Source organism: Gymnoscopelus microlampas (genome assembly GCF_963454915.1).
Source record: "Gymnoscopelus microlampas genome assembly, chromosome: 11".
Taxonomy (NCBI): domain Eukaryota; kingdom Metazoa; phylum Chordata; class Actinopteri; order Myctophiformes; family Myctophidae; genus Gymnoscopelus; species Gymnoscopelus microlampas.
Genome location: NC_139948.1, coordinates 52,202,640 through 52,230,569, shown reverse-complemented (window position 1 = coordinate 52,230,569; position 27,930 = coordinate 52,202,640). Strand labels below are relative to the sequence as shown.

Here is a 27,930-nt window from a genome sequence, read left to right as displayed (position 1 = left end):
GTGGAGGTGCGCCGCGCCGCGTTGCTGATCAACAGCGCCTGAGAGGAGAGAGAGAGCCCAGGGGGTCAGGGGGTCAGGGGGTCAGGGAGGGAGTCACACAGAAACACACTCAAAATGGGAATTTGCAGTGGAATGACTTCAACAGTGGGGTACACGTTACCCCACTAAGAACGGGAAGGGAACGCATCTGTGTCATTTTAAGATGTCTTTGGGCTATTCAAAAATAGCAGATCTACAAGCTCATAGCGCAGCACAGAGTGCCGCGCTACAAGCTTGTAGATCTGCTATTTTAGAAAACATTTAAATCGTGAAAATGTGTGCAAATCATCCTACTATAATTCTAGTAACCTCACGGCGGTGTCTTGGGTGGGCTCTTGCTCAAACTGCGCATGCGTCGTTGCCAGGTTTCGCTAGAGAAACAAGCAGCAAGGTCTATGAAAACGAGGCCAAACCAAACGAACCCTATACCACCACCATTGCCCCTACAGCGCTTACAGTACGCCGGCATGGCAACACCGAGACCCCGCCCACTCTCTCAGTACAATTCTTTCTGTGGAATGTACACACACCAGACGGACCCGGGGCGGGCGAGTAACATGCCTACGCCATTCTCCGTGCTGATATATATATTTTTTTCTTTGCAACTACTTTCGCCTGCGCCCTTCACCGGGTATGGTCTAGTTGAATATAAATATATATACATACATTTTTAACTCATTTTTTTGCTTCTGGGGGGTCCCTGGAACAAAATATTTTGAGATGGGGGGGTCCTTGACATGAAAAGGTTTGAGTACCACTGATATTATAGCAACATACGTTCTTTTTTTAAACTGTTAGGATTTAGAATCCCCCAGAAGCAAAGATTTGAGTTACAAATGTTCGCTTTAAAATATCGATATATTCAATGATTTGAACCAAATTTTCACGATTTTTCAAAACAATAGCAGATCTACGAGCTTGTAGATCTGATCCCCTGATGGTTGCTAATCACAGAGGGTTTCACTGTGGATCCGCGACCTCCCCGTTCGCTTTTATACGCGCCTTTGATGAAAATAGCATGTCTCGCATGTCTCGGAGGAGCCGAGATACAGGATTTTTAAGTAATAAGTTAACCAAGAAGTGAATGAGCAGCAAATCTTCGGATCACAATATCTTTGGGTTCTGTGTGAGGAAAAATGAAAAATGGCGTTTTTTACGTCAGTGGCAGCATTGGTAATCGAAAAAAAACAAGTTTTTTTACGTCAGTGACAGTGAATAAGTTAATGCCTCCATGTCCGCGGTATTAATCTATAATACTGTAGGCTACTGTATATTGATCACATGAACGCCACACACAATAGCCTGATAAGTCGTACCATCTGATGAGGAAACAGTGGACACTGGATGAAAGCTGTGTCCAGAATAGATCCATTCATGACCCGACGCAGGACAGTGATATGATGATATATTCATTCAAAAGACGGATTTCCCCTCAGTAATCAATAAGCTCTGGTCCATAATCTCCATAATCGGATAACAGCGTTCCACTTCCAGAATGCCCTGGAGCAAGATCATCTTTTTACCTCGTTCATTAGAAAAGGCTTATATAATATCCTTTTCCACGTTACTTATTAGCCTTTTATTTGGTCACGGGGTTAAACGTTGTAAACTTGTTTACTCTCATTACACATGAGAGCATTTATTACGTGATCCATCGTGCGATCGAGGGACTCTCTTCCAGACAGAACAGACGTAAGTTGACATCTGTATTTTTAGACGAGAAACGAAGTTCAACTTGCACCAGTGTTGCCAGATGTGGTGAGAGAAATAAGCAACCGGATGTAGGAAAACAAGCCCAAAAGAAGCAACTGTGGCACTAAGCCATTATGAGCACTTTAATCAAACCTATATACTGTATACATTAAAATGATATACTATAGGCCTATACATTGAAAACAGGCAATCTACAAGCAAATTGAAGATAGCCGATCTACAAGCTCACAACGCTTCGCGATGCGACGCGTTGTGAGCTTGTAGATCGGCTATTTTCTAAAGAAATCTTGAAATAAAATGTGGAATGTTTAGAAGATTTTTTAAACATTCTAACAACACAAATCTGGTACAGGGCCCCAGCTGGCACACAACATTTTCAGATGGGGGTAATATAGGGACAAATTAGCCTACATATTAACTTGTGGGTCCATGACATGAAAATATTTGAGAACCGGTTAAAAAAAGAAAACAATTGTGAAGCAAGCCCAAATAAGCAACTACACTTTAGAAACACGCCCAAAAAACTGGAACCCGCAAAACTACCTCGTGGAGACTTCTACAGCTCGAAAACGATCGGCGTAAACGCTAAGAAGCGCTGGTACTGGATGTACTGTACTAACCCATTAACCCATTAAGACCTGAGGCCGCGTCTAAAAAAAATCTAAATCCTAAAAAAAAAAATCTGAAAAAAATAATAATATATATTTAAAAATATGTTTCACGTTTTTTTTCAAAAATAGCAGATCTACAAGCTCATAGCGCGGCAAGCTCATAGCGCGGCACTCGGTGCCGCGCTATGAGCTTGTATATCTGCTATTTTTGAATAGCCAAAGAAATCTAAAGTGACATAGATGCGTCCCAGGTCTTAAAACAGGGTACATCCAGTGGCAGCGCTTGGACAATGAACGGGCTTCAGAGTTGTCCTTGAGACTTTGTACCTTCCTGTAGACGGCTCCGATGATGGCGGTGCGTAGGCGCATGCCGGTCACGAAGCACACGTGGAAGTACTTCTGCAGGATAAGCGTCTGGACGCACGCACACATCAGCAGCAGAGACGTGTAGAAGTAGCCCTGCCAGGCGGGGGCGCTGGAGTTGTTGACAAAGCTGATCAGCCGTCTGGAGGAGGAAAGAGAAGAGGAAGTCTGCGTTACACCTGAACAACTGACAATAGATAGAGAGATAGAGAGATAATTAGATAGAGAGATAGATAGATAGATAGATAGATAGATAGATAGATAGAGAGATAGATGCCTTTATTTACCCCGCGGGGGAAATTCAGTCACTCTGTTACAGAGTTACAGGTAAAGAGTAAGGAATAGGGCTGTCACGATTACACATTTAAGTTGACGATCAATTGTCGCTATGAGCTTATAGATCTGCTATTTTTGAACAATCGTGAAAATGTGTGCAAATATTTGAATATATATATATATATATTTTAAAGCAAACATTTGTAACTCTTTTTTTTTTTGATGGGGGTTGTATTTACACAATGAGATTTTACATTAAATAATCATCAGTAATGCCTACATAATAACTATTATTAATACGTGGGTAAAGACAAATAATAGAACAGCTATGCAGCCTTTCAAAACTAGGAAAAGACAACAGTTAGGACACATCACGATAACACAATATCCAAAGAGCCAAGACCATGTCTAATCTCAGATATTGATATATTGCCCAGCCCTGGTTGACAGTACGATGGAAACAACTATTTGTCTTCAGTGGCCAATCCAACTGTACCAATAGAAAAACTTTTACAGCTACAGTAGTACTGTACTGTAGGTGGCCAGGAATGTGGAGGGAGCTGTGTTCAGGGTCACAGGAGCCACACACACACACACACACGCACGCACACACACACACACACACACACACACACACACACACACACACACACACACACACACACACACACACACACACACACACACACACACACACACACACACACACACACACACACACACACACACACACACACACACACACACACACACACACACACACACACACACACACACACACACACACACACACAGGAATGTGAGAGTTATTTAAACCCGGTCCAACTTGCCACTTGATTCCCTGCAGCAGAAGCAGTAGGCTTTAGAAGTAGAGTAGCTAGACTTGTCACTTCATTAGAAAGAAAGGTAAGGGGATTATCTGTGGTTTACATGAAGCCTCTCTGAATGTACTCAGTCCATCTGACTCAAGTATTGTATTTAAGTACAATTGTGAGTTGTTGTTTTTTTTACTTTACTGGAGTATTTCCAGTTGTCAGTACTTTTACTTTTACTCCACTACATCTCGGAGTCAAATATTATACTTTTACTCCACTACAATTATTTGAAAACTTTAGTTACTTTGTAGGTTTTGATTATTATAACAAAACATGCATTAATCACTTCAGCCCTAAATACATTTCGGCCATTTGAAAACAGCAGATCTACAAGCTCACAAATGTGTCGCGATGCAACGCATTGTGAGCTTGTAGATGTGCGATTTTCAAATGATATGTATACATTTTATCCATTTGAAAATACCAGAGCGGTTAGAGAGCCCGGCCTGCCTGGAGAGAGCCAGAGGCCCTGGTCGTCACAGGTTCGATTCCAGGCCAGGTCAGTAATGTGTCCATGTCTGTCCCTGAGCACGACCTTTAACCCCGAACAGCTCCCTGAGAAGCTGCTCCAGTTACTTGATGAATGGGTTAAATGCAGAAACCTCATCACAATGTACAGTGACAAATAGCACAAAGGAATGTGGACTATGTATTATTAAATCACTGACATGTCTGACTGCTGTGTGACATCTCCATGGAGGCACATATACTGTATATTGACCTGAATGAAGTATCTCTGGTCTGTGTGACCTCCCTCAGTTGTTAAATAGAGTTTTTATTGTCATGCGGCCGATGTTCTTTTTATAGCGTTGTAATGAGAGCTGTTATGTGGTTGTCACGTTTTTTTGGGTGAGTGGGACTGAGAGAGGGGCCGGGGTGAAAGAGGAAGCAGAACCTGGTGTGAGAGAAAACATAACCTCACAAACCACACAGAAACCAGCGTCCCTAGTCTTACCTCATTGGCTGCCAGCTTTTTTTTTTTTTTTCCTACAGTAGGCTGCCAGACTTTTTCAATGAGAAAAAAAAAGTACTTAGGAGCCGAGATACAGAAAAGCCCAAAGTATAAAATAATGCTTTTTAGCTCAAATCTAAAAATGACACAGTTCCAGGTCACACACTTTTTAGAAGCACTCTCATGACTTTTTAGGTTTATGCACACATTATTATTTTGTATTATGTAGATTAGTCATTTATGCACTTTATGCCTCTCCTCTCTCTTTATGAGATGACTACCGTATTTTCCGCACTATAAGGCGCATCTGAGTATAAGGCGCACCTTCAATAAATGTATTATTTTCATATATAGGGCGCACCGCATTATAAGGCGCATCCGCACTATAAGGCGCACTGACGGTGCGCCTTATAGTGCGGAAACCAAGGGAACCAATATTGATACCTATATAAGGCGCATCGGATTATATGGCGCATCCGCACTATAAGGCGCACTGACGGTGCGCCTTATAGTGCGGAAAATACGGTATCTATCTTTTAAACTGCAATTGAGCCTGCACAATTAACAATTTCACCCACTTTACCTGTAATGTGATGTGACAATAAAGATTGATTCTGATTCTGACTGATTTCTCACAAACCCCACCCCGATCTATATTACCCTATTTGTTTGTTTCAAAATAGATAATAATAAGTTGATGAAGTTGTTATTAGGCCTCTACGGCAGGGGTCTTCAACAGGGGGTCCGGGACCCCTAGGGGGTCCTTAGAGTTACTACAGGGGGTCCGCCAAAACTATTTTTGGCAAAGAGGCATAGGTGTAGAGGGAAAAAATAGCATACCACGTAAACAAAAAATGTTGAATCTGAAACAAATTTATACGATATAGAGGGGGTCCCTGCTTCATCTCTCTCTCAGCTAGGGGGTCCTTGGCCTGAAAACGTTGAAGACCCCTGCTCTACGGTGTAATCACATTTTTCCTATTTTCCTTGCACGTTATAGTTTTGGTTTTACTTGGTTTGACTACTACTACTAAATAACAAATGAAAAAAAAAGTCAGAGTGTGATGGTGAAGCTCTCAGCAGGAGGAAATGAGAATAAAGAAAACAGAACCTTGTGGGCGAACAGGAAACACATGTCTGTCTGTCAGTCTTCCTGCAGTCGATATACTGCTGAGTCACTCACAGCTCATCTCCTGTTCTCTCTGAACCTCTTCAGAGGCCTATAACCCAACTTATTTTGTTTTAGTCATAGTCTTTTGAATAAAATTCCATTTAGTTTTAGTCATGTTTTAGTCATCCGAAAAGTTTTAGTTACAGACTAGTTTTAGTCGACTAAAACTACACAGTTGATTTTGTCGACAAAAAAAATTATTTTGGCTGTGCCTTGATGTCATCGAAATAGCAGACTTTCACTTAGCTGCATGCCGAAAATAGCAGATCTACAAGCTGGGTTCTATTCTATCACCCCTCACCTAACCACCACTGTCTGGGTTTGTTGCTTACTTGCTCTCGGTGGTTCTCATCCTTTTCAGGCCGTGACCCCCCAAAATAATCATATTTGAACTGGAGACCCCCCCAACCTGACAAGCACTTGGAGTTGAGGCATTATATTTAGTTTGACTCGGTTCCACAGATAAATATTGTGAAAATAGCAGATCTACAAGCTCACAACGCCTCGCGTTGTGAGCTTGTAGATCTGCTATTTTCACAATATTTATCTATTTTCAAAATGTTTGCCTCTTTCTTATAATATAAGAAAGAGGCAAACATTTTGAAAATAGATAAATACAATTTACAATTTGGCCAATGTTTGACCAGTTTTTATAGTAGGCTGTGGTTTGTTGATTACTTTTGATGCAGTAATGAACTTTTTATTTTCTTTATTTTCTTTGAGGTATCATAAAAAAGGTCCTTAAATTGTCCCTTCACTGTCATCTGGGGACCCCTCTCAAATCATTTAGGGACCCCCTTGGGGTTAACCCTAACCCACAGGTTGAGAACCACGCTGTCTTAATCCACTGGAATACAGTACCGATACATTACTGGGTAAAAAAAATAAAATAACAAAAATAAATAAATACCATAAATTGCCAGTGAGGGCAGTGTGACAGTCATCCCCACATGACCTCCTTGATGCTTATGGATACAGAACGGGTGAGGGGGGGGTGAGGGGTGGTGGGGGGTGGTGGTGGGGCTATCAGAGTTTCCCAAGCTTTGCTTTGGCCGTGGCCAGCTTTGCTTTGGCCGTGGCTATAGCTGGTCCTTGTGTCTTAGTTGTTGGTGTAATCTCTTACAGCAACATTGTTTTAATGAAGCATTTTGCTCATAAACAAACAGTTTGTTCATAGAGATAACGTCTCTCTTCATGTAAGGTAAGCAGTCCGTCGTGACGCACTGTCATGCGGTATAATACCGGTAAAGTGACGCTTTGCATCCACAGAATAACAAGGCAGGCATTCTGACCATAGACTGTATAAATGAGATGGACAAAGCCACTCCCCTGCTTTCTACAGACCGAAAATGAAGCAGATTGTTCCAAGACTGTAGGTCCGCCATCTTTCAATATCGCATCATATCGCGTCATATCCTGCAGAATGAGACCAGACCATTATTGGTTGGGTAGCTTGTCAATCAAGAGCGGGGGCGGGGAATGAATGCTATTGGTTGTGTAGCTTGTCAATCAAATCATCCCCCCCTCCTAGAGAATAGCCTACTTTATCGTCAATTTTAAAACAAATAGGACCATAATTTAGCAAAACGCATATCCTGATGATTGAAAGGAGACTTTAAACTAGCGACTGGAAGCATATAGAATTTAAGACAATTTTTATTACAGTAAGAAAATCTAGTCTAAAGTTTGTCAAAAAACCCATTCACTTGCGTTAAAATAAATTCTTTCTGACAACGCAGGTCGGCGCAGGGTAAAACAGCGCCACTCTGGCCATTTTGTCGGCCTCATCGTAAATATCTAAGACTTGCCCCTTGATTCTGACATGAGGGGGGGAATATGATATGGATGGAAGGTACAAAATATACCAGCGTTTACAATCAGCACGCTTTCTTACAAGATGACAACATCTTCTTTCTACCTTAATTGAAGCCAGGCCCCAGCCAGCACATTATGTATGCGGACTACAAGCTCATAGAACAGCAGTTTTCCAATCGTCTTCAAACTTGCCACTAAAACTCGCTCATGGCTCTGGCGTGACAAATGATACGTAGCTTGCGAGGTTAGTTCAGGCAGAATATACTGGAGAGGTTACACACACACACACACACACACACACACATTACTATGTGGGTGTGTACACAGCGTTATGCAAGACCCATACGTCACACACTGACATGGCAATCAGCTGAATTGGGCGGGTTGTTTAAGGTCACCTAAGTCTGTGTTCCTTCCGCTGTCTGTGTCCCTGGTTTTGTAGTTATTGCTCTCACCACCACCCCAGCACCACCAGTGGGCTCTGCTATTGGTTCTGTTCCCCATGGGGGAATGGGTGGTTATTGTATATCTATCTGAGCTATCTCCCTGCTCTTAATGGTTAATGATGGCTGTCTGAATTGTGCTGAGCAGGGAGAAAGATGTAGCAGAGCCTGAACGCCAAGTTACAATATCACATCCACACTTGTGTTCTCATTCTATTATAACATATTGGTTCAATCTATTCTTGAGTTATCTGACTGAAGCATTTACTTTTCCACCTTTACATGTGTCTCCACTTCTAATCATCAATGAATGTTTACACTTTTCTCCCACATTTAGACCTGTAGACGACATGCATGCGCAAACGGGTTGCCGGAAGTGCAATGACGCGATATGCTTCATACTTTGGGTTTTTATTTAGCGTTCTACTGCGCCGGCCAGACTCGCACGGCGCATGGAACAAACCACTATGGCAGGGACGTGCACAGATAGACTCTAGGTGGTGCTAGAGCACCTGCCCTTTGCCCTCTTGACCAGAAGTGCCCTTTTTTTTTCAGTTTACAGCAGGGGTCTTCAACAGGGGGTCTGGGACCCCTAGGGGGTCCTCAGAGTTACTACAGGGGGTCCGCCAAATCTTTGTGTGATATGATTTTTCTTTTTACCATAACCACTCGAAACCTAGCATCCCTTTTCTGAGGAGAACTTTAGCCAAAAATAGCCGATCTACAAGCCCACAACGCCTCGCGCTGCGAGGCGTTGTGGGCTTGTAGATCGGCTATTTTTGGCAAAGAGGAATAGGTGTAGAGGGAAAAAAGAGCAGACCAAGTAAACAAAAAAAAGTATAATTTACTTGAGCACCTGCCCCTCAAAATGTCTGTGCACGCCACTGCACTATGGAACAAACACGACTCAGCCACTATGCTCATCCTAGCTGCCTGCACAGTCAACACACCATCTCTCTCTTCTACCGTTACTAGTAACACATGCGGTGTATCACTGTATACCATCTCTGCGGCCGTGACAAAATCATGTTTACTGGACAGCACTTTTGTGCTATACCAGGACCTGGATATACATGAAAATGTGTGTGTGTGTGTGTGTGTGTGTGTGTGTGTGTGTGTGTGTGTGTGTGTGTGTGTGTGTGTGTGTGTGTGTGTGTGTGTGTGTGTGTGTGTGTGTGTGTGTGTGTGTGTGTGTGTGTGTCTGGCTGCGTCTGTGTCTCAGTACATTTAAACTGCATTTAGGAGAGCACGCCACATGCCTTTCTATTAGCAAAGCGGATTTGTGGAGAGCCCATTCATTCACTTCACCTACTGTACTGTATATTCAGGGGTCCAGTGTGTGTGCACACTGACTATACCTGATCTGATAGGCAATTAAATTGTCACTGTCAACTCGTTTGTCCCATGCAGTCCAGTCTGGCTGAAAGACAGACAGCGTTTCACGCAAGTGGGAACCGGGTTCTATTAGTAAGCAGGCCTGTTCGATGTTTCTTGCTTTCTCTGCAAACATCAGGCCATTTCATAGATAGCAGTAATGATACTTTTACTTAACCAATTAAGACCTGAAGCCGATTCTACAATTCTTCTAATTCCCAACAGTATTCTGAAAAAAACGTATGTTTCTATATCCGTGGTGCTCAAACTGTTTCATGTCAAGGACCCCCAAAATTATATATATTTGGCCGCCGACCCCCATCTCAAAATATGTTGTTCCAGGGACCAGCAGAAGCAAAGATTTGAGTTAAAAAATTTCGCTTTAAAACAATATATATTCAAAGATTTGCACACATTTTCAGATTTTTCAAAAATAGCAGATCTCGCTACGAGCTTGTAGATCTGCTATTTTTGAATAGCCAAAGCATAAAATAATGTTTTTTTTAGCTCGAATGAAAAAATGACAGATGCGTTCCAAGTCTTAATGTGATTAGTACAACATTGAGTACTTTTCTCACCGCTGGAATAGGGATAACAACAGAGGAAAGGCTCTAACCTGAGGATCTCTAAGAGGAGAACAACAGAGGAAAGGCTCTAACCTGAGGATCTCTAAGAGGATAACAACAGAGGAAAGGCTCTAACCTGAGGATCTCTAAGAGGAGAACAACAGAGGAAAGGCTCTAACCTGAGGATCTCTAAGAGGAGAACAACAGAGGAAAGGCTCTAACCTGAGGACCTCTAAGAGGAGAACAACAGAGGAAAGGCTCTAACCTGAGGATCTCTAAGAGGAGAACAACAGAGGAAAGGCTCTAACCTGAGGATCTCTAAGAGGAGAACAACAGAGGAAAGGCTCTAACCTGAGGATCTCTAAGAGGAGAACAACAGAGGAAAGGCTCTAACCTGAGGATCTCTAAGAGGAGAACAACAGAGGAAAGGCTCTAACCTGAGGATCTCTAAGAGGATAACAACAGAGGAAAGGCTCTAACCTGAGGACCTCTAAGAGGAGAACAACAGAGGAAAGGCTCTAACCTGAGGATCTCTAAGAGGAGAACAACAGAGGAAAGGCTCTAACCTGAGGATCTCTAAGAGGAGAACAACAGAGGAAAGGCTCTAACCTGAGGACCTCTAAGAGGAGAACAACAGAGGAAAGGCTCTAACCTGAGGACCTCTAAGAGGAGAACAACAGAGGAAAGGCTCTAACCTGAGGACCTCTAAGAGGAGAACAACAGAGGAAAGGCTCTAACCTGAGGATCTCTAAGAGGAGAACAACAGAGGAAAGGCTCTAACCTGAGGACCTCTAAGAGGAGAACAACAGAGGAAAGGCTCTAACCTGAGGACCTCTAAGAGGAGAACAACAGAGGAAAGGCTCTAACCTGAGGATCTCTAAGAGGAGAACAACAGAGGAAAGGCTCTAACCTGAGGACCTCTAAGAGGAGAACAACAGAGGAAAGGCTCTAACCTGAGGACCTCTAAGAGGAGAACAACAGAGGAAAGGCTCTAACCTGAGGACCTCTAAGAGGAGAACAACAGAGGAAAGGCTCTAACCTGAGGACCTCTAAGAGGAGAACAACAGAGGAAAGGCTCTAACCTGAGGATCTCTAAGAGGAGAACAACAGAGGAAAGGCTCTAACCTGAGGATCTCTAAGAGGAGAACAACAGAGGAAAGGCTCTAACCTGAGGATCTCTAAGAGGAGAACAACAGAGGAAAGGCTCTAACCTGAGGATCTCTAAGAGGAGAACAACAGAGGAAAGGCTCTAACCTGAGGATCTCTAAGAGGAGAACAACAGAGGAAAGGCTCTAACCTGAGGATCTCGGGGCCGACGAACATCAGGATGTCCTGGATGAACTTGTAGAGGGAGGAGATGAGGAAGTAGGGGCCAAAGGTCAAGCAGAGGGCCCAGAACAGAGAGGGCTCTCTGGTCTTCTGGGGTTTCTTCACTATGAGGATCTCTGCCTCCTCCACGGGACGCTCCTCCTTCTCCCTCTTCTCCCCGCGAGACGACGTCCTCTTGGGGGAGTAGAGCAGCTTCTCGTCTGGCCTGGGGGGGGGGGCGGTCGGAGGGGGGTCAAGGACAGGGTGGTGATAAGATGGTTGTAGGCTCACAGAAACTGATGAATTGAGTACAACGGGCATTTTGTGTTATCTTTTTAGCATTACCTTTGACTGTACTTCCTGTACCGTTGTTAATTAAAGTATTAAACCAATCAATCAATCAATCAATGTGTATGCTGCTAGCAAAGCAAGGATGAGTGTCTCCAACCATGGCCAACCACGGCCGGCCAATCCCCTGATTGTACTCTCTCCTGATTGGCTGAAATGTTGTCACCTACCTGAAAATGTATTTTCTGTTTATTGAAATAGCCGATCTACAAGCTTCGCGTCGCGTTGTGAGCTTGTAGATCGGCTATTTTCGGCATGCAGGTAAGTGAAAATCTGCTATTTCGATGGCACCGCCAGAAATACATTTTAGTCGACTAAATCAACTGCAGATTTAGTCGACTATAATCTCATGATATTCAGTCGACTAAAACTGGACTAAAAGTAAAACGTTTCAGGTGTCTAAAATATGACTAACACTAAACAGAACTTTATCAAAATCAACACTGCACTGTAGAAGACAAGAACGACTCCTGAAATCTCAAAATGCAGCTGAAATCAGAGTGTGTCCCGATCTTTTCTAAAGTAACTAACTCATGGAACAGTATAAAAAAAGTTTTAGTCATAGTCTTTTAAATAAAATTCCATTTAATTGTATTCAAATTTTTGTCATCTGAAATGTTTTAGTTTTAGTCGACTAAATATCATAAGATTATAGTCGACTAAATCTACAGTAAAAAGTATGTTGGCGGTGCCTTGATGGCGTCGTAATGGCTGATTTTACACTTGGTTGCATGCTGAAAATAGCCGATCTACAAGCTCACAACGCGTCGCAGCGCGACGCGTTGTGAACTTGTAGTTCTACTGGATCTCTTCTCCACTAGATCCCTCACTAACATTTTAGTCTAGTTCTTATTTGTTGACGAAATTGTCAATATATTTAGTCTTAGTTTTAGTCATCATAACTTAGTTTTTACTTAGTTTTCGTCAGTGTAAAAAGGTAGTCGAGCAACATTTTTCGTCATAGTTTTAGTGGACTAAATCAACACCGTCTGACTCTGACACGTTCTCCTCCTCGTGACCCAATCCCTGAACTCCTGACCTTTTGACCTTTTGGCACTCGTGGTTCCAGCGCCGCACCAGGGTGGGGACCACCTTCTGGGAGCAGTCGTCTGGGTTCAGGGACCACAGGTCCTTCTCTTCCAGGGGGCGCTTGTATCCCGTCATCATCATTCTGATACACACACACACGCACACACACGCGCGCGCGCACGCACGCACGCACGCACGCGCACACACACACACACACACACACACACACACACACACACACACACACACACACACACACACACACACACACACACACACACACACACACACACACACACACACACACACACACACACACACACACACACACACACACACACACACACACACCAATTTAGGCAATACTATCAGTACTGCATTATAGAAATAAAAGTCCGGAATTCAAAAGTATTGGCATCAAAATGGACTTAACGTGCTACAAGTAAAAGTACTCGTTAGGCAGAATGTCCCATTTCAAGTTTTCAAATGTGTACAAATATTTTGAAAATAGCCGATCTACAAGCTCACAATGCGTCGCATCGCAACGCATTGTGAGCTTGTAGATCGGCTATTTTCAAATGGCTGAAATGTATGGCTGAAGGGGTCAATGTATTTTTTGTGATAAATAATAATCTAAATCTACAAAGTAACTAGTAACTAAAGTGTTCAAATAAACGTAGTGGAGTAAAAGTACAATATTTACCTCTGAGATGTAGTGGAGTAAGAAGTAAAAGTACTGAGAATTGGATATACTCTACTAAAGTAAAACACACCTCTAAATTGTACTTAAGTACAGTACTTGAGTAAATGCACTTAGTTACTTTACACCACTGTTAATAAGTTTGCAGTGGTCAAAAGTAAAATAACAAAGGTCTATGGCCTGTGTCTCATCTGGTAGGAGGTCCGTGTACCTGGTGATCCACCAGAAGGTGATCTTGGACAGGAACGAAGCACCGAACTCAGGACATGGATTCTGGAAAACATCACAAAAACAAGAAGATACAGTTTTAGTGGGAAGGTTCTCATTCTACTGCTGTGAACACCACGATGTGGAACGCCCTGAAACACCAGCCACTAAAAGCAGTGGTTCTCAAACTTGTTCATGTCAAGGACCCCCTAAATTAATGTGTATTTGGCCGCGGACCCCCATCTGAAAAAGAGTTTGTTCCAAGGACATTTTTCCAAGTGTTAAAAATGTCAACCAAAAAAAAGCAAGATTTTTTTGAAAATATCTGATGTATACATAGGGCCATGGGGGGGTCCCCCGGACCTCACTTTGAGAACCCCTGTATTAGACCACGGACCACCGTAACTCTGAGAGTGTACAGAATGGAACCAAATGGACCCGTAAGGGTCCATTTGGTTCCATTTTGTACACTCTCAGAGTTACAGACACATAAGGGTCCATTTGGCTTTTATCTAATCCATCATGTGTCTGGGGCCTCAAGGACCCCTGGGGGTCCCCGGACCCCACTTTGATTGGTTGACTGGTTTATTTCTTCCTGAAAACGTATCTATCAGGAGACCACAAGGTGAGGTAAATGTCTCTTTTGTACATAGAGTGTTTGTATGTCTTGATGGCATGTATAATTGGGTACATTCAATTCAATTCAATTCAATTCAATTTTATTAAAGTGTCAGATCACAACAAGTTGCCTCAAGACACTTTACATGTAGAGAAGAGACCCGACATCCCACCCTGAACAAGCAATTTTTGCGACAGTGGCAACGAAAAACTCCCTCTTAACTGGAAGAAACGTCAGGCAGACCCTAGGCTCTAGGGCGGGGGGCCTTCTGCCTCGACCGTGTCGGGGGAAAGAAGAGAGAGAGAGAGAGAGAGAGAGAGAGACAGAGGAGAGACAGAAAGAGATACAGTACAAGTAGTAACAATAACCACATTGTTTATGTTATGTTGATGCATTGAATACATACTGTAGGACTAGGATGTACCGGGCGGCCACATATCGTTAACGGCCAATTCTTGCCGTTATCGGTCAATATCGGTATCGGAAAATAAAGCTGACATTAACCGATGGCAGTAGCCAATATTTATCTGTTATTGATAAGCATACATTGTGTATGTTGTGTGTTGGTGTGTTGGTTATCTGCAGCCTACCAAGCTGTGGATTCTGAACAGTCATTTCTTATAATGAATATGTATTTGTTTCCCTGGCACACAAAGGGGGGAATTAATGACATCAAAAACTAAATAAATAGATATCGGTATCAGTATCGGAATGTATCGGCTAAATTGTTATTTTAAACATCGGTATCGGTACTGGCCAAGAATTATCACCATATCGGTGCATCATCATAGGACCACCATGGAAACAAGACCCTCTTTTTAGTTTTAATGTCTGACTGTACCACCTGCTGTTTACATTTATGACTAATAAAGTATTCAATCAATCTATCATGGCTGGATTACGTGGCTGATCAGTTAACTCTGCGTGTGAAGCATTGGTTCTCAAAGTGGGGTCCGGGAACCCCCAGGGGTACTTGAGTGTGTTCCAGGGGGTACCCAGCAAAATGTGTAAATATAGCATCAGAATAATTATGACCTTTTATACTTTGGCTATTCAAAAATAGCAGATCTACAAGCTCATAGCGCGGCACCGAGTGCCGCGCTATGAGCTTGTAGATCTGCTATTTTTGAAAAATCTTGAAAATTTGTGCAAATCTTTGAATATATAAGCGAACATTTTTAAGTGAACATTTGTAACTCAAATCTTTGCTTCTGGGGGGTCTCAGGAACTAAATATTTTTAGATGGGGGGGTCCACGGCCAAATACATATCATTTTGGGGGTCCTTGACATGAAAATGTTTGAGAACCACTGGTGTGAAGTACAGTATGTATATGATTAAGGTCTCTGAACCCACACACAGAACACACACACACACACACACACACACACACACACACACACACACACACACACACACACACACACACACACACACACACACACACACACACACACACACACACACACACACACACACACACACACACACACACACACACACACACACACACACACACACACAGGACACACACACACACACACACAACACACAACCCAGCGTACATTTATCATGTGAAAGCCGCTGCCTCAGGTTTAGCGCGTCGCACCGTGAAGCAATGTCCTCAACGCTTACGAGCCATAATGCTTTAACTCCTATTTCAAGTACCATTATACAGTAAGTCAACATTCAAAGTATTTAATCCGACACTAAGCCAAACAACGCTCCTGATGCAGGACCTACAGAATAAACACACACGCTACGCAGGCTGCATTGAGTGCCATAATTATTTCTGGCTATGTGGTCCCAGTGCCAGAGATTTTTCAGTTTATCTTAGATTTTCAAGTAGCGCTGCGACGTGCTGTGAGCTTGTAGATCGGCTATTTTCAGCATGCAACCAAATGTAAAATCTGCCATTACGACGCCATCAAGGCACCACCAACATACATTTTACTGTAGATTTAGTCGACTAAAATCTTATGATATTTAGTCGACTAAAACTAGACAAACAGTAAAACTTTTCAGATGACTAAAATATGAATAAAACTAAATGGAATTTTATTAAAAAAACTATGACAAAACTATAAAACTAAATCAAAATTTGCTGTCAAAATCAATGTTCTAGGTGAACTATTCCTTTAGGGCACGGTCACATCGCACTTTTGTTCTACCTATGGGGCTATCTGCCTTTTTCAATGAGACTTGCGTGGTTTGGTAAATGGTGCATTTATCCAAAGCGCTTTACATTCACCCATTCACACACACATTCACACACCGATGGAGGAGGAAACCATGCAAGGCACCAACCTGCTCATCGGGAGCAATTAGAGGTTCAGTGTCTTGCTCAAGGACACTTCCACACTAACCCAGCCTCTGGGATCGAACTGGGAGACCCTTGCGGTTTCCAGTTCACTCTACCCGGCCTCTCTACCCCTGAGCCACTGCCGCGGTTTGATGGTCTTGCGCATCTTTCCGCGTGTCGCACACATCTTGCGTTTATGTGCTCTATGCTGCTTTTCCCCCCCTCGCTCTGTCCAATCGGGTGAGTCGAAGGCGGAAGGAAGCAACATGGTGCTATAGCGATAGAGCAACTGGTTGTAGCTGTGGCATGGGAGGGTCCTTAACCCATTAGAGCGGGAAAGAATCTGTGTCATTTTTATATTTCTTTGGCAATTCAAAAAAATAGCAGGTGTACAAGTTCATGAGCTTGTAGATCTGCTATTTTTCTTTTGTATTGTGACAATTTGTGCAAGTTTTTAAATACATATATATATTTTTAAAGCGAACATTTGTAAAATATTTTGTTCCATGGAATACCAGAAGCAAATAGCGTGGCACTCGGTGCCACGCTATTTGAAAAATCATGAAAATGAGTGCAAATCTTTGATATTCATTTTTGAAAGCAAACATTTCTAACTCAAATCTTTGCTTCTGGGGGTCCCTGGAACAACATATTTTGAGATGGGGGTCCGTCCGCCGGCACTCGGTGCCGCGCTATGAGCTTGTAGATCTGCTATTTTTTTTGAATAGCCAAAGAAATCTTAAAGTGACACACAGATGCGTTCCCGGTCTCAAAGGCTTAACAGCACACAACCATAGTTTGGTGTGACCGAGCCCTTAACTCTTTGACTGCCATTGACGAGATTTCTCGTTTTTCTCCGCATGGCTCAGCCAGCCGTCGACGAGATTGACGAGATTTTTGAAAAATTAAAAATTAAAAAAAAAAAAATTTTTTTTTTTTTTTTTTTTTTTCAAAAAACATTTTTTTTAATCACAAAGGAAGCAGGAGATAACGCGATACGAAGATTTTCTGCTCCATTCACTTCGATGTTAAAAAATAAACGGAGACAAAATTCACAGTTTACCTATTTTTGCAATGTTATTCTCTGGCAGGGAAGGGGGGTAGATGTGTAAATACTCTGGCAGTCAAAGAGTTAACCTAATGGTCTCTATTTAAATACATCGTTGTGGTGGTAATAATGGCGGTGTACTGGGGCTTTCTTTTGTGTCCAGTTGCTGATGTTGATAATACCGCTGACTGTGAGAGGAGGAGAAGTTATGTGAGGAATCCCGCTGTTAACAAAACCTACTCCGACAGGCACATACAACAACACACCGCAGGGCTCCCCCCCCCCCCGCAGGCACAACACACACAAACAAACACACTGTTATCCCTCAGCTGTGTGGACGATGTGCTTAAATAAACCTCGCTCCGCCGTCCAAGAAAAACTGCCCAAACTCAACTCAACTCAAAGGATATAGTCATAAGCAACTGATAAGCACACTTTAGAGGAAAGAAAAGCACTTTCAATCACAGAATGAATGACTGAGGCCTATTTCCAGTGGTGGTAAGTAACTAAGTGCATTTACTCAAGTACTGTACTCAAGTAAAAATGTTGAGGTATATTTACTTTAACCCATTAAGACCTCATTTTTTTATTTGAGCTAAAAAGCATTATTTTACACTTTGGGCTATTCAAAAATAGCAGATATACAAGCTCATAACGCGGCACCGAGTGCCGCGCTATGAGCTTGTAGATCTGCTATTTTTGAAAAATCGTGAAAATGTGTGCAAATCTTTGAATATACTGTATATATTTTTTAAGCAAACATTTTAACTCAAATCTTTGCTTCTGGGGGTCCCTGGAACAGAATATTTTGAGATGGGGGTCCGTGGCCAAATACATATAATTTTGGGGGTCCTTGACATGAAAACGTTTGAGAACCACTGATATAGAAACATAAGTTTTTCAGAAAACTGTTGGGATTTGGAAGACATTAGCTAAGAATCGGCCCCAGGTCTTAATGGGTTAAATAAAAAATGGTAAATGGTGCATTTATATAGCACTTTTATCCAAAGCGCTATACATAGATTGTGCATTACATTCACCCATTCACACACACATTCACACACACATCACACACCGATGGCGGAGGAAACCATGCAAGGCACCAACCTGCTCATCGGGAGCAATTAGAGGTTCAGTGTGTTGCTCAAGGACACTTAGACACTGACTCTGGGGGAGGCCGGGATTGAACTGGAAACCTCACGGTTCCCATACCGGCCACTCTACCCCTGAGCCACTGCCGCCCCTTTACTGGAGTATTTCCAATTTTCAGTACTTTTACTTCTACTCCACTACATCTCAGAGGCAAATATTGTGCTTTTACTCCACTACAATTATTTGAAAACTTTAGTTACTAGTTACTTTGAAGGCTTTGATTATTATTACAAAACATACATTAACCCTTTTAGACCTGGAACTGTGTCATTTTTAGATTTGAGCTAAAAAGCATTATTTTACACTTTTGGCTATTCAAAAATAGCAGATATACAAGCTCATAGCGCGGCACCGAGTGCCACGCTATGAGCTTGTAGATCTGCTATTTTTGAAAAATTGTGAAAATGTGTGCAAATCTTTCAATATATATATATTTTTAAAGCGAACATTTGTAACTCAAATCTTTGCTTCTGGCGGGGTCCCTGGAACAAAATATTTTGATGGGGGTCCGCGGCCAAATACATATAATTTTGGGGGTCCTTGACATGAAAAAGATTGAGAACCACTGATATAGAAACATAGGTTTTGAGATCTAGGAGACATGTAGAATTGGCTTCAGGTCTCAATGGGTTAAATAACTAAAATAGATCATCTACTTGTAGATCGGCTATTTTCCGCTACTTGTGCGCAACAAGTATATAATAAAAAGATGACATAATGGAGATACAAGGTTTCTGCCTGACAGCAACACCATATACACAATAAGAAACAGATTTGTGTGTGATTGCGTAAGGAGGAAGTAACAATGGAAAAAAAGGGCAGAAATGGAAAAAAAGGACAAAAGTGAGGCAGAGCTCTCTGCACAATGTGGAAGTCAATTACATGAAACGTCAAACAGCAGACAACACTCCTTCAACCATATGTGACCTATATATACTCTGTCATATGACACAGAGCCAAAATACAGATCTACAATGCTCACAAGATGAGTTTGAAGATTCGATGCCAATCGATTGATTTAGATGTCAAGTATTCAGTAGGTGGAGATCTGTGATCACCATGGATACACAAGGCAACCTACACAACCATTATCTTATACTTTGGGCTTTTCAAAAATAGCACAGAGTGCCACGCTATGAGCTTGTAGATCTGCTATTTATTTTTTAAATCATGAACATTTTTGCAAATCTTTGAATAGATAACTTTTAAAGCGAACGTTTTTAACTCAAATCGTTGCTTCTGGGGGGATTCTACAAATGTCTTCTAAATCCTAACAGTTTTTTGAAAAAAACGTATGTTTCTATATCAGTGGTGCTCAAACGTTTCCATGTCAAGGACCCACAAAATGATATGCATTTGGCCGCCGACCCCCATCTCAAAATATGTTGTTCCAGGGACCCCCAGACGATAAGAGTTGAGTTAAAAATGTTCACTTTAAAAAATATATATATTGAATATTTGCACAAATGTTCATGATAAAAAAAATATATAGCAGATCTACAAGCTCATAGCGTGGCACTAGCGTGACAAATAAACACAATAACGTCCAGTTGAATTTTCATAATGAAACAAATCTATTAGTCTGATTAACCACTTGAGCCCCGTACAATGCTGTGCTGCACAATGGTGGCCTACAAAATAGTGAACCTGGAACTAAATATTTTCAGATGGGGGTCCACGGCCAAATACATATCATTTTGGGGAAACATGACATAATTCAGGGGTCTTCAACACGGGGTCCGGGACCCCTAGGGGGTCCTCAGAGCTACTATAGGGGGTCCGCCTAATCTTTGTGTGATAGGATTTCTATGTCTAATGTTTTTTACATTAACCACTTGAACCCTAGAATTCCTTTTCTGAGGGGAACATTAGCCAAAAAGCTCTCAACGCCTCGCAGCGCGAGGCGTTGAGAGCTTGTAGATCTGCTGTTTTTGGCAAAGAAGCTATATAGGTGTAGAGAGAAAAAAAGAGCAGACTAAGTAAAAAAAAAACTTTAATCTGAAACACAATTTTATACAATATAGAGTAGGGGGTCCCTGCTTCATCTCTCTCTCAGCTAGGGGGTCCTTGGCCTGAAAACGTTGAAGACCCCTGACATAGTTTGAGCACCACTGATATTATAGCAACATGTGTTTCAGTGTTTCAGAAAACTGTTAGGATTTAGAAGACATTTGTAGAATCGGCCTCAGGTCTTAATGGGTAAAAAAAAAAACTAAACGTTCATTAATCGCAATCCAGGCAAAAAATCTAAATAATTGTGATATTGATTTGAAGTCACATCGCCCAGCCTAAAGGTCTTAACAGACGGTGAGCGAGCGGTGGGCACGGGCGTTACCACTCGGATCAGCGAGGATCGCGCCGCCATCATTGTAGTTTTGTCCTCGTGCGCGGTGCGGGGAAAAGACAAGCTCACCACAATCCAGCTCTTGCTGTCCGTGCGTGTGCACAAACGAGCGCAATAATTTCACGGGCCCGCTCGCCACACCGCCCCTCAACTTCTCCGCATGTCCTAAATCAAGGGTCTTCAACGTTTTCAGGCCGAGGACCCCCTAGCTGAGAGAGAGATGAAGCAGGGACCCCCTACTCTATATTGTATAAAATTGTGTTTCGGATTAAAGTTTTTTTTTTACTTAGTCTGCTCTTTTTTCCCTCTACACCTATAGCCTCTTTAACAAAAATAGCCGATCTACAAGCTCTCAACGCCTCGCAGCGCGAGGCGTTGAGAGCTTGTAGATCGGCTATTTTCGGCTAATGTTCCCCTCAGAAAAGGAATTCTAGGGTTCAAGTGGTTAATGTAAAAAAACGAAATCATATCACACAAAGATTTGGCGGACCCCCTATAGTAGCTCTGAGGACCCCCTAAGGGTCCCGGACCCCCTGTTGAAGACCCCTGTCCTAAATAATCGCCCGCCTCTCATTGAAAATGAATTACATACATGTAGGCGCGACGGCCGCTTCTCGTCTGAAATGACCTTCAGTCATTGATCTTCCAGAGGGAGACAGAGAGACAGTGATGATGATGAAGGGTCAGTAAGGGTCTCACCTGGTCTTTGACGGCCTGACAGAACAGCGGGGGCCGGTCAGACAGACAGGACAGGATGGTCTGGATGAGCAGCAGAGCGTAGTACACGTAGAAAGTGGTGTACCGCCACACACACACATCTGAGGGCTGGGACACACACACACAACACATCATGCTTTGTTATACCACTAAACAGTGGTGGGAAAAGTAAAGTACTTCAGTAAAACGTTTGAGTACCTTTTCCCACCACTGCATGTACAAGAGCACAGGAGGTAGTCAAAGCAAATAGATTACATGGGAGTTATACAGACGGAGCTTGTTATTGCTGCTACGATGTCTCTATTGCTGTTTGATGTCTGAGGAACACAGAACAAAACTAGAAAAAGTGCTCCTCGGAGCACAGGTCTCCGCCAGGTCAGGTAGGTTATTGTGGCCTCCTGGTGGCGCTATAACAGGCCAATGTGAAAATGGTGCCATTTATTCTTAGGTCTTTCACAGCAATCAGACATTGCATTCATGATTTGAGGCATTTTGTTCCAAAAATGTGTTTTAGCTAAATTAGACCTGCTGGTGGTGCTATAACAGGCCAATGTGAAAAGGGTGGCATTTCTTCCTCGGCCTAGTGGGAATGTGCGTGTGAAATTTCACGAAAATCGCATGCTGTGCTCATGATTTGAGGCATTTTGTTCAAAACGGACCAATCCTGCAAACTTTGGATGGCAACCTTAACCAATGAGGATGGAATATGGGATATCGGACAGATCCGTGTTGATCACATGACTATAGAGATACTGTGTACCGATTTGCATGACGTTTGGATGGGGGGGGGGCTGACAGTCCAATGTACCAGGGATTGGTTCAACTGGATCTTTGGAGGCTGCAGCTTCACTAAGCTGTTGTTAAAAATCAAAGGATGTTCACTTCACTGTGACAAACCATTACAAGAGGCCAAGGACACTTTGAGCAGATTGAGTGAGGACAGGGGCGGACTGGCCATTTGGCATACCGGGCATGCCCGGTGGGCCGCTGGGCCAGTGAGCCGGTGGGCCACCCAAAAAAAGAAAAAAAAATGTATACGATTGTTACGGTCATTTTCGGGCCGCACGGCCCAATTATTAGTTACGTTAATGTTTGGGCTGCTCCTCAGCTGTGGCGTAATTTACAAAGGGTTGCTGGGTTAAAACAGGGAACCCCCCCCCCGTTGACTTTGGTTAAAATAAGTGTTAAATAGCTCTATATTCTGATAGTACTCATTGCTATAGAGTGTTTGTTCAGTAAAAGGAGTCTCCATGTCTCTCCAGCTCTTTAATAAACACAAAATACATTTTCAGTGCTCTCTCCTGATTGGCTTAAATGTTGTCACCTACCTGAACATGTACTATGTTCTGTTTATTAAAGAGCTGGAGAGACCCCTGTGACCCAACAAACACTCTGTAGCAATGATTACTATCAGAATATAGTACTTTAACCTTTTTAACAAACAAAAACAAATTTATACCCAAAAGTATCACTTACCTTACCTTTAATCACAATTATTTCATAAGCGTGATATGTCCTTTTCATATTGTCCCAACACTACTGTACACATAAACCCTTTAACCCATAAGGGGCGGCAGTGGCTCAGGGGTAGAGTGGCCGGGTAGAGTGAACTGGAAAACCGCAAGGTTCCCAGTTTGATCCCGGGCTGGGGCGCTCCCCTAGAGTTAGTGTCGAAGTGTCCTTGAGCAAGACGCTGAACCCCTAATTGCTCCCGATGAGCAGGTTGGTGCCTTGCATGGTTTCCTCCGCCATCGGTGTATGAATGTGTGAGTGAATGGGTTAATGGCACAATCAATGTAAAGCGCTTCGGATAGAAGCGCTATACAAATGCACCATTTACCATTTACCATTTACCATAAGACCTGGAACTGTGTCATTTTTAGATGTGAGCTAAAAAGCATTATTTTACACTTTGGGCTATTCAAAAATAGCAGATATACAAGCTCATAGCGCGGCACCGAGTGCCGCGCTACGAACTTGTAGATCTGCTATTTTTGAAAAATCGTGTAAATGTGTGCAAATCTTTGAAATATATATATTTTTAAAGCGAACATTTTTAACTCAAATCTTTGTTTCTGGGGGGTCCCTGGAACAACATATTTTGATGGGGGTCTGTGGCCAAATACATATAATTTTGGGGGTCCTTGACATGGAAAAGATTGAGCACCACTGATATAGAAACATAGGTTTTTCAGAAAACTGTTGAGATTTAGGAGACATGTAGAATCGGCTTCAGGTCTCAATGGGTTTAAACAGGACAAAGCACAGTGACAGACAGACAGACAGACAGACAGACAGACAGACAGACAGACAGACACACACAGGTCTCACCTGGTCCAGAGCCTGGATGATCTTGGACCTGAAGGTGACGGAGGCACAGACCAGAGCCAGGAGCCAGAAGCCCAGCATGGGCCCCGAAGACTGGACCCCCTTCATCCTCTCATACTGGGTCAGCAGAGTGGCCGCCAGCTGACACACACACACACACACACACACACACACACACACACACACACACACACACACACACACACACACAGACACGCACACACACACACACGCACACACACACACACCACACACATGTGCACACACACAAAAACACAATTATTGATTTGTATTAATTGATACTTCATCGTATGACAAATATCACAACATAGCCGGTAGTGATGCGCAGGTTGACCCGTAACCCGCGGGACCCGCGGGTCAACCCGCGGCGCGGGTGGGTCAAGTCAGAATTTCGGAGGCAATTATGCGGGCTGCGGGTGAGTGGGTCAGCCGCTCTCACACGCAAAAAGTTTGCTCTTGTTTTGTCTTTATTCTTAATAAGGATAAGAATAATAACAATAAAACAGTTTGAATACACTTGGGGATTATTTTCTAACCATGATTTTACAGAATTAAAAAAAAATCCCGGGTCGCGGGGCGGGTTGAGCCATAGATTTATATTTGGGTTCGCGGGGCGGGTTCTGGCGGGTTGGGTTCCGTCGCGGGGCGGGGCGGGTCATGAAAAAACCCGACCCGCGCATCACTAATAGCCGGTCTACAACCTCTCACTGTGTCATTACTATATGTGATGCAATGTGAGTGTATATACAGAATCTGGTATTGTTGCTAATTCAAATAAAAATGTGTTTTTATGACAGGGTTAATGTGGTTAAAACTGAGAATCATACAGCTTAAAGGGATAGTTCACCCAAAAGAAAATCTATCGATTAGTCACCCCATGGAGACTTGAATTCATGGATATGTTTGTGTCTCCTACCGGTCCGCTGGTCATCAAATTATTGTCTTAGGAATGCGAGAAAAACTAAAAAAATATCCATGAATTAAAGTCTCCATGGGGTGACTAATACATAGAAGAAACGTCTCTTTAACAAACACACATAAGGTCTATCTCAAATAGTTTTACCATTTACACTGCAGTAAAATAAACATAACAATTATAAAGGCCTTTGCAGACACAGGGTGTGATTAGTCTATCAGTTTTTACCGCATGCAAAAAGACGCACGAATCCAACTGGGTTTGATTGAAACAAAAACGCATCACCATAGCCACTTGGCGCACGGCAAATTGGAAGAACCATGTGTTCTTTAAAAAAATGATATTGTCAGTTTTTTCCGCACGACAAATCGCACCCTGTCTGCAACACACACACACACACACACACACACACACACACACACACACACACACACACACACACACACACACACAGGACACACAACCCAGCGTACATGTATCATGTGAAAGCCGCTGCCTCAGGTTTAGCACGTCGCACTGTGAAGCAATGTCCTCACCGCTTACGAGCCATAATGCTTTAACTCCTATTTCAAGTACCATTATACAGTAAGTCAACATTCAAAGTATTTAATCTGACACTAAGCCAAACAACGCTCCTGATGCTGGACCTACAGAATAAACACACACGTTACGCAGGCTGCACCGGCCCATTAAACATTAGGAGAGAAGAGTTGCATCCAGGGGTAGTAGGCCAGCAGTGTTGATTTTGTCGACTAAAACTATGACAAAAAAAATGTGACTACCTTTTTTCACTGACTAAAACTAAATCAAAACTAAATCAAAGCTAAGCTACTGTATGACGACTGAAACTAAGACTAAATATATTGACAATTTGGTCAACAAATAAAAACTAGACTCAAATGTTAGTGATGGATCTAGTGGAGAAGAGATCCAGTAGAACTAAAAGACAAGTACTATGTTTGGTTGTGCTCGGGTGCTGCGCTCTGAAAATAGCTGATCTACAAGCTCACAACGCTTTTAGTCCAGGCAATCTAGCTCATTTTGGGCCCAAAAGTCAGACTAATTGTAAGAGTATTTCTTTCACCATACACCATTTCTATGAGGTGTCTAGAATAACATACTAAAAGTCCTAAGAAATCCTAGTTGCAGAAGTATGTTTTTTTCTCATTAATCCAAGATGTGTGCCAATATCGCCTGACAACGATACACCCCAATGGGCTTATTTTTCCCTTTCCTCCTATCACAATGAAACTTTCCAGAATGAAAGTTAACATGAAAAGTAACATTTTTTGTATTACAATTTTTTTTTATGACTTTGAATATGCAAATGAGCAAAAACAACTACTAAAAATACACCCTAAAAGGCGTTTTTTCCCCCTGGAACTCATGAAACGTAACACAATGAAAGTGGGTGATGGCAATGCTGCTTTTGGACTGGCCTCTAACCTGAAAACGTCCCGGCTTGGTTGCACCTGCCAGGGGTATAACCCCGGCCGGTATAGTCCTCAGGGTCACGGAGGCACACCAGCCTCCCCACCACGACAAGGTAGCAACAACAGGGGAGGTTTTTTTTTTTTTGTCTTTTCTCCAGCCTGGATCCTCGGCCCCTTCTCTTTGCTTCCATGGCTTCCCCTATGTCAGTTCCTGTCTTGTTCTTTGCTTAGTTCTGGGTCTGGGTCGTAGTCATCCGATAAATCTGGCAACTGGGAGTTTGTACAGCTGCTACCACGACATTCTCTGCATATGGCAGTGCAAGGGAGCCCATGTTTTTTGCATGTGCATCTCTTTGTGCTGCAGTCTTTCTTGCAACCACAGCAGACAATATCCAATAATTCTGGTGGTGCTGCTGGCTGATCAGTCATTATTGGCATAAATCTACCATCCATCACATGCCACCCCCAGTGTTTAGGTTCCATGCTTTCACTTCTCCCCTTCCACTCCATCATTTGGTAAAAGACACGCAGACTATGGAACTTTGCAGCCGTTGATGTTGGTGGTAGAGTTTGAGGTTCTACTGGAGATGTGGTCTTAGACACCTTATCACAGAATCGCCTGTGTCTCAGCATATCCAGTGATTCATCCTTGTCACCCCCATACAGTGATACAAGAGCCTTTTCACCAGCTGCAATGATGATGCCCTTTTCCACATTTTCTTGGGACTGGCTGAACACCTTAGCTTGCTTGAGAAAGCTAGAGTCATTCTTTACTTTTTTCAGTGCCAATCCCTTTCCTATGCCAAATAGACGTGAAGTAGAATCACAGCCTAAAATGGCATGGATGAAGAGGAGATTGTCACACACATTGGGACCCAGTAACTCCTTTATCTGCTTTATGCACCATATTCGTCTTGTTTTTGTTGCCTTCTTTGGTTCTGGGGCCAGAAACAGCTCTTGTGCATTCAGATCAGCATGATGCAACAAGAGAACTAACAAGTCTGTGTCTTTTGTTCTGGAAGAGGCAATGGCAGTTTGGACAATGAGCACATCAGCATCATGATCTGTGATACACCCAGCCCTCTCAAGTTTATCACTAAGATAACCCAAGAAACGCTGTTTGTTTTCCTTATTCTTAAGGAACTCGTCCTTTTTGGATCTGATGATCATGTCCCCAGAGAAATGGACAGTCACACCTGGATTAGATCCGGTCCGTCGTAGGTGGGTGGTGTCTTTTATGGTTGGTTCGTCTTTGTAGTCA

At 42.7% G+C, this 27,930-nt stretch overlaps 1 protein-coding gene across 2 annotated transcripts in view; it reads right to left on the bottom strand.

Moving 5' to 3' along the window:
- The window catches only part of LOC311056089 (multidrug resistance-associated protein 1-like), a 100,769-nt gene that overhangs the window by 55,586 nt on the left and 17,253 nt on the right, over nucleotides 1–27,930 (bottom strand). The window contains exons 4-10 of one of the 2 annotated variants that reach the window (XM_084072466.1): nucleotides 24,303–24,440; nucleotides 21,954–22,079; nucleotides 13,795–13,856; nucleotides 12,894–13,025; nucleotides 11,496–11,732; nucleotides 2,691–2,868; nucleotides 1–38 (exon numbers count right to left, since the gene is read on the bottom strand). The exon at nucleotides 1–38 is cut by the window's left edge and continues 124 nt beyond it. In XM_084072466.1, the coding sequence (XP_083928592.1) occupies nucleotides 1–38; nucleotides 2,691–2,868; nucleotides 11,496–11,732; nucleotides 12,894–13,025; nucleotides 13,795–13,856; nucleotides 21,954–22,079; nucleotides 24,303–24,440 (911 nt within the window). The remainder of the gene's footprint in view (nucleotides 39–2,690; nucleotides 2,869–11,495; nucleotides 11,733–12,893; nucleotides 13,026–13,794; nucleotides 13,857–21,953; nucleotides 22,080–24,302; nucleotides 24,441–27,930) is intronic. The other variant, XM_084072467.1, reaches the window with a different exon arrangement.